Here is a 12,297-nt window from a genome sequence, read left to right as displayed (position 1 = left end):
AGACGGCATCCTCTACGTCTAGAAGAAAGCAGGTTTCATCACCAACACAGGAGGGGGTTCTTTACTGTAAGTGCAGTGAGACTGTGGAGCTTTCTGCCTGAGGACGTGGTGATGTAAAAATCCATAGAGTTTAAGAGGGATTAGATGTCTTTCTAGAACACTATGATATCACAGGATATAGACATTAAATAATCAGCAGGGTTGTTGATCACAAATGTTGATCCAGGGATTACTCTGGCTGCCATTATGGAGTCAGGAAGGATGTTTTTTCCCTCCATAGGAACTAATTGACTTGCTGTTTTTTTTTTTTTTGCCTTCCTCTGGACCAACAAAGGAGGGTGGGGGGTTGAAACAGGCTGAACTAGATAGACATTGTCTTCATTCAGCCTAACATACTTTGTTACTATGTAAATCTCTCATCTGCTTCTTCCCTCCACTAAATGTGTTTTTGAGTTGAGGTCCGGTCTCCATAGGATAATGTAGCACTTTGGGAAGAATATACACCCTAAAAGTCCAGCACATGAGGTCAATATGGCAAATATCTCCACAGCCACCATGTATTTCCCTCTGGTGCTCAGATAAGCTGGAATCATGGCAATCCAGACACTACAGAACACCAGCATGCTGAAGGTGATGTACTTGGCCTCATTAAAACTGTCCGGTAATGTCCGAGCTAAAAAAGCCATAATAAAGCTAACAGCCGCCAAGACCCCCATATAACCCAGGACAGAGTAGAACCCAATAACACAACCTTCATTACACTGCACAATGATCTTTCTCTGATAGGAATGTGTGTCCAGCTCCAGGAAGGGGGGCGCTAGAGCCAACCAACCCATACAGATTATTACTTGGATGAATGTGCAAAACACCACCAAATAATTAGTCCACTTGCTTCCAATCCAGTGTTTCCAGAAACTGTCAGGCTTGGTGGCTCTGAAAGCAATGGAAACCATGATGGTCTTGGCCAAGACACAAGAAACGGCTACTGTGAAGAGGATTCCAAATGAGACCTGACGTAGTATGCAAGTGAGGTCCACGGGATGTCCAAGGAACGAGAAGACACAGAGGAAGCTCAGCATGATGGAGACCAGAAGGAGGAAGCTCAGGTTCCTGTTATTGGCCTTCACGATGGCCGTGTCTTGGTGCAAAATAAAAGCAACAAGAATCATGAATGTAAGGAAAGAAAATATAGTAGAGACCAGGGAAATAACCAGGACCATTGTGTCATCTGTGTAGGAGAGAAATTCCAGCTGCTTTGGCACACAACGGTCCTTCTTCTTGTTGGGCCAATCAAGGTCTGTACATTTCATGCAGGTTTCACTGTCTGGAAAATCAAAAAATAAAAACCATAAATATTCAGTATCTGAAGAATCATCAATATATCGTTAGTCCATAATCATCAGTGGAGCACACCTATGCGTAAGGTTTTCATACCTGTAATGTTGGAGATTTCTCCTGAGGAGCACTGGACACAATTATAGCAGCAGGTATGGATTTTGGAGTGGGAGACTTTACGAGTTCCTGGTAAACAGTTCTCTGAACATTGAGATGCAGGGATCTTGGGAGAAAGACAATTTACTTTGCATGAGTAAACTTCTAGAATGATCTATGTTCCCTGTGCAATAATTTCTCACAGTCCATATAACCATATCCAATACTTTTCTATGATGGGCGTGTAAGGGATTGTACACCATGCTGGAATGTCTCAAATACTCGTTGATGTAAACAAAAATTTTTATTATTTGCGTGTGGAAGCACACAAATGTAATAGAAACCACATAGTCTTGTAGATATATCTTTTAACCCGTTGCAATCCAATATATATATTATATAACGTATGTATATATATATATATATATATATATATATATACACATACATATGAAAAGGCACAGACATGGCGTGATTAATAAAAACAATTAATTAAAACAATACTAGAACAGGATGAGTAGCGGAGTAAATATTTAACTCGTCTGCTGATTAGGGGTGAAAATTTTATGGTCTCTAAATTGGTGTTAGGGGGTCACCAGGCCAGAGTGTTATCTCTGCTATAGATTTCTCATATTCTCCAATAATCCATGAAGCCACTTACAATGTGGATTTCTGTCTTCAGAGTGTCAAAGATGGCTATAAATTCGCACTCCAAAATTCATCTGGGACGTTGAGATTTAACCCCTTAATGACACGGCCTATTTTGGCGTTGAGGACGAAGCGATTTTTTGGTATTTTTCCATCTCCATTTTTCAAAAGCCATAACTTTTTTATTTTTCCGTGGACGCGGCCGTATAAGGGCTTGTTTTTTGCGTGGCGAGCTGTAGTTTTTATCGGTGCCACTTTTGGGTATATAGACAATATCGTAATTTTTTATTTTTTTTTTAATGATAACAGGGAGAGAAAACGCATCAATTCTGCCATAGATTTTTTTTTTTTTTTACAGCGTTAATCATGCAGCATAAATGACACACTAAATTTTTTCTGCGGGTCGGTACGGTAACAACGATACCAAAATTGTTATATTTTTTTTAGGTTTTTACACTTTTTTGCAATAAAACCCCCTTTTTTTGGAAATCTTTTTTTTTTCTCTATAGCTGCATTCAAAGTCATGTAACTTTTTTATTTTTCTATGTACGGAGCTCTTTAAGGGCTTATTTTTTGCGAGACGAGCTGTAGTTTTCATTGGTACCATTTTGGGAAGTGTACGGCTTTTTTGATCACTTTTATTGCATTTTTTGTGAGGCAAAATGCTAAAAATTAGCATTTTGCCTCTGTTTTTTAGCGGTTTTTTTTACGCTTTTTGTCGTACAAAATAAAAAGCATGTTCAACTTTTTGTACACGTCGTTACGGACGCGTCAATATCCAATATGTGGGGTTTTAGTTTTTTTTCCCTTTTTTTATGCTAATATTAGAAAAAGCTTAAAAAAGGGGTTTTTTACATTTTTTTTTTTTACATTTTTCTTTTTTTTACACTTTTCTTTTCTTTTTTTTATACTATTTGAGTCCCTCTGAGGGACTTACATCACTGTGCCTATGATCGCTGTCATAAGGCATGGCAAAGCTACTGCTCTCCCATGCCTTATCGCCTATACAGCGATTATAGGCACAGGCAATACAGGACGCCAGTGTCTGGCGTCCTGTTGCCATGGTGACAGGCCGGGCTCTCGCGATAACATCGCGAGTTCCGGCCGGAGACACACAGGGATCGCGATCCCTCTGTGAACTCTTTCCCTGCCGCGATCTACTTAGATCGCGGCAGGGAAGGGGTTAACAGCGGCGGGCGCATCTCCGATGTCCCCCCGCTGTTGGAGCGGGACGCCGGCTGTGACTGACAGCCGGCTCCCGCTGCGGGATAGCGCGGGATCTTATGTGATCCCGTGCTATCTCCAGGACGTACCAGGTACGTCATGTTGCGGGAAGTACCAGGCTGCCATGACGTACCAGGTACGTCCAGGAGCGGGAAGGAGTTAAAGTTGCCTTTTGATATAGTAACCTTCATATATTCTATGTTGTGTCTGTGGCTAGTAAAGTGCTCCGCCACAGGTAATTCAGTCTTTCCCTCTCTAATTGTGTGGTGATGAGATCTCATCCTCGCCAACACAACGGCTCCCCAAGAGGGCCTTCACTGCACGGGATCAGGTACACAGCATTGGACATGGAACATGTGAATGTCCCTTGGATTTTGTAGTGCTGCTGTGTGTTGGGGATTTGTATCCTGTCCACGGTCAGTACATGTCAGCAGATCTTACAGCTCCTTACATTGCAGTGATAAGTTGCTTTTTGTGTGTCGGATGACAATGGACTCCTGATTATAAAGTTACTGAAATTTGCAGGTTGCCTGTAACACAGAGGGGAGAGTCCAGGAATATGGTGTTCAGATGGTCATTCTTGTGTAGGTATGGTGGAGTTTCTTTGGGGTTTTCCTTATCACCTCCGGATACGGATTGTAGGTCACAACTAGAGGTACACAGTCATTTCATTCCTTCTCTCTGTATTAGAGCAATTGATTCCTGGGTATCCTGGTGGCTCCTGTGATTTGGTCATCAATTGATGTGGGATGGTAGCCCCGATTTAAAAATGTTTTTTTTTTTATGATGGTATAGATGTACTTCTCTGTCTTTTTGGTTGAAGTAGATCCGGTTGTATCTGATAGCCTGGCTGTAGACAATCGACTTTTTGATGTGTTTAGGATGGAAACTGTCCCATCTGAGGTATGTGTGCCAATCAATAGGTTTTTGGCACAGGGATGTTTGTACTGAGTTGTTTCAAATTTTTATGGTGGTGTTTTATGGTGGGTAGCTTAATGTCAGGTTTGTCATGGGATGGAATGCCTTACATCTCATGGAATTGTATTAGTTCTTGGTCAGAGCTGGTCCAGATGATTATGATGTCATTAATGTAGCAGAAGTAGACAAATGGTTTGATGGAGCAGGAAGCCAGAAGGTCACTTAGCAGTTTTGACATGAAAAAGTTGGCGTATTGCGGTGCCATTTTACTGCCCATGACAGTTCCAGTGAGTTGCAGGAATATCTCTATTTCAAAATAAGAAAAGATTGTGTGTTGTTCATCCTCAAACACAATTATTTCCTCTTTTGGCAAATAGATATATCATGAAAGTTATTATATTAAAAGGTATCTTCAAATCTCAATGTCATAGAAGAATTTTGTAGTACAGGTTTATAACTAGAGATGAGTGAATGTACTCGTCCGAGCTTGATGCTCGCTCCAGTATTAGGGTACTCGAGAGGCTCGTTACTCGAGACGAGCACCACACGGTACTCGAGTCAATTCCATTTCCTTCCCTGCATGTTTTGCACCATTTTCTGGCCAATAGACATGCAGGGAAGGCATTACAACTTCCTCCTGTGATGTTCCAGCCCTATCCCACCCCCCTGCAGTGAGTGGCTGGCGAGATCAAGTGACCGCCGAGTATATAAAGCGGTCCCGCCCGCTGCTCGCCTCAGACACACACTGGGAGAGATTAGGGAGAGTGCTGCTGCTATAGGGAGAGTGTTAGTGTCTACAAGAACCCCAACGGTCCATCTTAGGGCCACATCTGACCGTGTGCATTACTGTTGTGGCTGGCTGGGAGCAGTTTTGCACAATTTTTTTTTTCCATCTCGGGCTGAGCAGGCCATTACAGCTATAGCGTTCTCAGTCTGCAGTCTATTATGCAGAGTATAGGGGCAGTGCTGGTCAAGCAGGGATAGTGGTAGTGTACAATTCTGTCAACAAGTACCCCAAAAAAACTTCTCCTTAGGGCTACCTGTAAGTGTGTGCATTACTGTTGTAGTGGCTCACTATTAGCCAGCTAGGCCTTTCTGTAGCCCAGCGTATAATTTTTTCGGACCACAGTGTGCGTTACATAACCGCTGTGACCCTCCAAGTGCAGGCCAATAATTGCCAATTTTTTTACACCGCTGTGTGCGTCCCATCAACTTCACGCACAGCGTGCAGCAACAGCCGCTGATAGAGCGAAAGACATATACATGCTATCTAGGCGGCTGTTTTTAAAAAAAAATAAATAAATGAACAAAACACTCCTTAGGGCTACCTGTGCGCGTGTGCAGTTTACTGCGTGGCAGCTAGGAGTTGTACTTGCTCACTATTAGCCAGCTAGGCCTTTCTGCAGCCTAGCGTATAATTTGTTTGGCCTACAGTGTGCGTAACATAACCGCTGTCAGCCTCCAAGTGCAGGCCAATAATTGCCTAATTTTTTACACCGCTCTGTGTCTGCTGTATTCTGTGTAGGCCCAGAGAATGTGGCCGTGGACGCGGGCGAGGACGCGGAGGTTCAAGTGAGGGTGTGGGCACAGGCCGAGTTCCTGGTCCAGGTGAATCACAGCCGGCTGCTGCAGGATTAGGAGAGAGGAAAGTTTCTGGGGTCCCCAGCTTCATATCACAATTTATGGGTCCACGTGTTGGACCTTTATTACAAAATGAGCAGTGTGAGCAGGTCCTGTCGTGGATAGCAGAAAATGCATCCAGCAATGTATCGACCACCCAGTCTTCTACGCAGTCCACTGCTGCAACTCTGAATCCTCTCTCTGCTGCTCCTCCTTCCTCCCAGCCTCCTCAGTCCATGAAAATGACACATTCTGATGAGCAGACAGACTCCCAGGAACTGTTCTCGGGCCCCTGCCTTGATTGGGAAAAAATGGTTCCTCTCCCACCTGAGGAGTTTGTCGTGACCGATACCCAACGTTTGGAAAGCTCCCGGGGTCTGGGTGATGGGGCTGGGGACTTCTGGCAACTGTCTCAAGAGCTTTCAGTGGGCGAGGAGGTCGATGATGATGAGACACAGTTGTCTATCTGTGAGGTAGTAGTAAGAGCAGTAAGTCCGAGGGAGGAGCGCACAGAGGATTCGGAGGAAGAGCCGCTGGATGATGAGGTGACTGACCCCACCTGGTTCGCTAAGCCAACTGAGGAGAGGTTTTCAGAGGGGGAGTCAAGTGCAGCAGCAGGACAGGTTGCAAGAGGCAGTGGGGTGGCCAGGAGTAGAGGCAGGGCCAGAGCGAAGACTCCCGCAACTATTTCCCAAAGCACCCCCTCGCGCCAAGTCACCCTGCAGAGGCCTAGGTCATCAAAAGGTGTGGATGTTTTCAGTGAGAGCGCTGACGACCGATGAACAGTGGTGTGCAACCTGTGTCGCGCCAAGATCAGCCGGGGAGCCACCAGTACCAGCCTCACCACCACCAGCATGCACAGGCATATGATGGCCAAGCACCCCACGAGGTGGGACGAAGGCGGTTCACTGCCTCCGGGTCACACCACTGCTTCTTCCCCTGGGCCCCAACCTGCCACTCAGATCCAACCCCTCTCTCAGGACACAGGCATGAGTGCCTCCGGGCCTGCACCCATACCCTCACCTCCACTGTCCTTGGCCCCATCCAGCAATGTCTCTCAGCACAGCATCCAGCTGACGCTAGCACAGGCCTTGTAGCACAAGCGCAAATACACCGCCACGCACCCGCACGCTCAAGCTTTAAACGTGCACATTGTGAAATTGATCAGCCTGGAGATGCTGCCATACATGCTTGTGGAAATGAAGGCTTTCAAAAACATGATGGCGGTGGCGGTCCCACGCTACTCGGTCCCCAGTCGCCACTATTTTTCCCGGTGTGCCGTCCCAGCCCTAAACCAGCAATCTCCCGCAACTTCAATCGTGCCCTCACCAACGCGATTACTGGAAAGGTCCACTTAACCATGGACACGTGGACAGGTACTGGTGAGCAGGGCCAATATATCTCCCTGACGGCACATTGGGTGAATTTGGTGGAGGCTGGGACCGAGTCAGAGCCTGGGACCGCACACGTACTACCCACACCCAGAATTGTGGGTCCTTCCTCCGTTCTGGTATCTGCGGTGGTCTATGCCACCTCCTCTAAACCCTCTCCTCGTCCTCCTACGCAACCTCTACCTCTCAATTAAGAAATGTTAACAGCACGCCGCCAGCAGTCGGTAGAGCGCGGCAGCACAATGGTGGGCAAGCGTCAGCAGGCCGTGCTGAAACTGCTCAGCCTAGGTGACAAGAGGCACATGACCCCCGAGCTGTTGCAGGGTCTGACTGAGAAGACCAACATCTGGCTTTTGCCGCTGAGCCTCCAACCGGGCATGGTCGTGTGTGACAACGGCCGTAACCTGGTGGCAGCTCTGCAGCTCGGCAGCCTCACGCACGTGCCATGCCTGGCCCACATCTTTAATTTGGTGGTTCAGCGGTTTCTGAAAAACTACCCACACTTGTCAGACCTCCTTGGCAAGGTGCGCCGGGTCAGCGCACATTTCCGCAAGTCCAACACGGACGCTGCCACCCTGCGGACCCTGCAACATCGGTTTAATCTGCCAGAGCACTGGCTGCTGTACGACATGCCCACATGGTGGAATTCTACGCTCCACAAGTTGGCCAGGCTCTATGAGCAGCGTAGAGCAATTGTGTAATACCAACTCCAACATGGGCGGCATAGTGGGAGTCAGCCTCCCCAATTCTTCACCGAGGAGTGGGCCTGGATAGCAGACATCTGCCAGGTCCTCAGAAACTTTGAGGAGTCTACCCAGATTGTGAGTGGCAATGCTGCAATCATTAGCATCACCATTCCTCTGCTATGCCTGCTGAGAAGTTTGCTGCAAAGCATAAAGACTGACGCTTTGCGATCGGAACAGAAGACGGGGGAAGACAGTATGTCGCTTGATAGTTAAAGCACCCTCATGTCTATATCTCAGCGCGTTTTGGAGGAGGAGGAGGAGGGGGAAGAGACAGCTGGGCCCACTGCTGAGGGAACCCATGCTGCTTGCCTCCCATCTGTTCAGCGTGTATGGCCTGTGGACGAGGAGGAGGAGGAGGAGTAGGATCCTGAAAGTGATCTTCCTAGTGAGGACAGCCATGTCTTGCGTACTGGCACCCTGGCACACATGGCTGATTTCATGTTAGCCTGCTTTTCTCGTGACCCTCGCGTTAGATGCATTCTGACCTCTACGGATTACTGGGTGTACACCCTTCTCGACCCCCGGTATAGGGAGAACCTTTCCACTCTCATTAACGAAGAGGAAAGGGGTTCAAGAGTGATGTAATACCACAGGGCCCTGGTGGACAAACTGATGGTAAACTTCCCATCTGACAGCGCTAGTGGCAGAAGTCGCAGTTCCGAGGGCCAAGTAGCAGGGGAAGCGCGGAGATCAGGCAGCATGTTCAGGGGAACACTCTTCAAGGCCTTTGCCAGCTTTATGGCTCCCCAGCAAGACTCCGTCACCACTCCCCAGTCAAGGCTGAGTCGGAGGGAGCACTGTAAAAAGATGGTGAGGGAGTACTAAGCCGATCGTACCACCGTCCTCTGTGATGCCTCAGCTCCATACAACTATTGGGTGTCAAAGCTTGAGACTCTTTATAATTTGGGATCCCACAGGCTCCAAATTGTCAGATCCTACAGAAATACTCTTCGGCTAAGGCTGTCCCATTTGCTTCAGTGACTCTGCACGTATTGGAACATTGGACCAATATTCAAATTTGATATCTTTCTTTTATTTTGTCCATGCTTATTTTAAAATTCTGTCTTGTTGTGTATTTATACTGCATTTCCTTATGCTCCCATGTTACAACCTTTTTTGTATATCCTTGTACATATCAGGTATCTTGCCCTGATAGACCTTTTCTAGATTAAATCTGCTATTTAGAAGTTAGCCTTGTGCATTTTAAAAATGAATCATAACTTCATAGATTGTGTTCATAATTCATAGATTGTGTTTCAGTTTACAGATATCAAAACTGGTGGTGGCAGTGTGTATTTGTATGAGCATTGTAGAGATGTGGAGTGCGTTAGAATGGAATAGGTGGATGATTTGAGCTTTCGCTTTGCATGTGTGCATAAGCCTGGGAAAGCTGGGTATAAATTAGACAGTATTCTAATGACTTCAAGCTTTCAATACTGTTAGAATGATCGAGGACAGAGGCTCCTCTGGTCTACTATGTGACAGATAGCATAAAACTTTCACATCCTTATTAGTGGACTCATCTACTCATCCTGTTCTGGTATTGACTTAAGTGCAAATTAATCACACCATGTCTGTGCACTTTCATGTGTATGTGTATAAATATTTATGCCTCTTCGGATCTGTTCCATTAAGCCTGAGAAAGAACCCTATGTAAATTTTAAAGCTTGCTGTAACATCATGTATTTTTGTTAGCCATTAAAAGGTATCATATCTACAAGATTACTTGGTTTCTCTTGCTGGGAACAGTCATATTTTGCTAACACAATTCCAGACTTTTTTTCTCTTTGCAAATATAATAATTACAGTCTCTAGAAGGGCACCGTAAACTAAATTTACAGTCTCTCAATTAAGTATGCCAAACCTGGCTGATGATTCTTGCCTAAACCTTCTATGCCACTATGCGTGTAAGAGAGACTATTTCCTACCACAACATACTCTGCTTTTGCATTATTCACAGGTTTTAACCAGCCACTTGTACTTTATGTTGATGTCCTTGTGCCTCCATCTGATTCTAACATTAACGCTGACCACTCACAGCTGCATACATTTATGGATGCAAGAAAAAAGTAAGTGAGCCCTTTGTACACCCCTAGATCTCCACATTGATTACTAATAAAATATCATCTTATAGTTAATTAAGTCACAATTATGGACAAAATCGGACTAAACTAAAAACACACATATATTTGTACATGTGCTTAAATTGTTATTGCTATGGGACCATCGTGAATAAACTACTTCCTAAAGACTTGTGGATGATATTCCACAATATTTCTTGGTGATTCCGATGTGACTCCAAAAATTTCTACCCTTCAAAGAGAAATGAAAAGCGGTAGATAAGGGGAGATAAGCCGTAAGGGTCATTCTTACTTCAGTTTCCAAGTTTTACTCTTTAGCACAGTAGCTCTCCTATATACTAGCTCTCAGGAACCGTATACTCAGTTCTGGTGTGTTGGATTTCCTCACTAACTAGTCAGAGATACTTTGCACCTCTACTCTAATATAACATATACTGCTGTCTGACACGATGGGTTCATTTTCGCCTCCATCATATAGCACCATATGGTGAGTCAAGAGAAATGTTTTGTGGTTGACCCGGAAGATGGCTGATTATATCATTCTAGTAAGTGACCTATAACTGTGACCACAAGTCCAGGACCAGAGGATTTTTCAGGATTTATTAGCTCAGTCTTCCAGTCCAACTTCCCTCCTCTCTCTTTTCACTGGCGATCCTACAATTCTTGCCCAGATTACCATAGTCTCACCTCGCTGACCCTGTTCTTCCACAAGATCTGATCCGCTTTGATATTAAATGCAGCATCATTTTGTTTTGTTGTTGTAGAACCAATATATTTTACGAACACCGATCCATTCTGTGAAAGGAGCCAATTCACGATGGAATATTGGGAGATGAAATCTCCATTGTCGTAGAATAGCAGATTTCCAGTATTATCTTTCTGACTTCCCAGGTATCGGTGAAGCTGGAAGAATGAAGGAGGGAAATGTATCACACATATGTGTAATGTCTATTTGTGTTGAATATAATGTGTTGGATACAAGCCAAAGAAGAAACTTCTCCAGATAGGAAAGATGCCTTTCTGCAGACAGACTGTTTTGGAGTGTTTGTGCCTTGTCAGTTCAGAGCAGGATATTGGTTGCCTGTGTGAGAGGCCTTGGATGTGGGTCTGAGGGGATAATGTTTCTTCTGAAGAAGCGCAAAGAGTCGATGTTACGTTCATGTGTGAGAGGACCCTAAGACATAGTGTGACATGACAAGCAGTGAAGAAGCTGTGAACTGTCTATATCATATATAGTATAGAAAAAAAGGGAAAAACCTTTATCCAGCTGTGCTCTGTCGCAGGACCTCAAGAGCATATAGGGAATAAGCTTCCACAACGGCCGGTAATAATGAGCCAAGTTTACTCCCATAAAAATAAAACAGAATAGTAACAGGTTTATAGTACCTCTACTATCGGGTAAGCAACGTGTTTCTGCGTCATCTGACGCCTTTATCAAGCATATAATCCTTATACCCAATCTCATATATATATATACAAAACATACCCTAATCAAAGATCCATATGGGGGACATCTGATTCCATCCCTTAACCACGCTAAACGCCATCAAAGCGTGTATGGGTGAAGGGCGGAAGCTAAAGTGGTTCCGCTTTCATCATCCAATGGATGCTGAAGCGCACCTGCGTTCCACATAGATAGCCTTCCATGCAATGTAAAAAAGATCCACGTAATGCGTCATCACGCTGTAGAGGAGGACGCATCGTGGATGAGGTTATCACGCTCCTGAAAGGAGCGCGCGGGGCTTGTCAATGCTCTGTGTAAATAACAACGTGCCGCGTCATCACGCTCTGCTCGGAGGTCCGCAGTGACTTAATTAGTCACGCTTCAGATGGAACGCACGGAGCGTGTCAATGCACGCTATAGACTGACAGTTTAGTTAATTGATCATAGATGGAGCACACGATGCATGTCAGTCTGTAAAACACCCTGGATCTATTACCATACGTTACAGATGTTTGGGAATTGCCCACATTATATGTCAATTATCTCTTTCAACAGCTGGTGATACATTAACTTAATTCCATACCTACAAACCCTATCTCCCAAATGGCAACTCCTGGTTCCCATGCAAAGGGTGATCAATAGATTATTCTAATAAAAAAATATATATAGGGGAATTAAGTCACTGCGGACCTCCGAGCAGAGCGTGATGACGCGGCACGTTGTTATTTACACAGAGCATTGACAAGCCCCGCGCGCTCCTTTCAGGAGCGTGATAACCTCATCCACGATGCGTC

At 45.2% G+C, this 12,297-nt stretch overlaps 1 protein-coding gene across 1 annotated transcript in view; it reads right to left on the bottom strand.

The window, feature by feature from the left end:
* Window positions 1-416: 416 nt before the first annotated feature.
* Window positions 417-12,297, bottom strand: part of LOC136576818 (vomeronasal type-2 receptor 26-like) — a 58,045-nt gene continuing 46,164 nt past the window's right edge. Inside the window, exons 5-7 of the mRNA XM_066576401.1 lie at window positions 10,747-10,962; window positions 1,435-1,558; window positions 417-1,324 (exon numbers count right to left, since the gene is read on the bottom strand). Coding sequence (XP_066432498.1) covers window positions 417-1,324; window positions 1,435-1,558; window positions 10,747-10,962 — 1,248 coding nt within the window. The remainder of the gene's footprint in view (window positions 1,325-1,434; window positions 1,559-10,746; window positions 10,963-12,297) is intronic.

Source organism: Eleutherodactylus coqui, chromosome 1 (genome assembly GCF_035609145.1).
Source record: "Eleutherodactylus coqui strain aEleCoq1 chromosome 1, aEleCoq1.hap1, whole genome shotgun sequence".
Classification (NCBI taxonomy): domain Eukaryota; kingdom Metazoa; phylum Chordata; class Amphibia; order Anura; family Eleutherodactylidae; genus Eleutherodactylus; species Eleutherodactylus coqui.
This window is presented reverse-complemented; position numbering and strand designations above follow the sequence as displayed.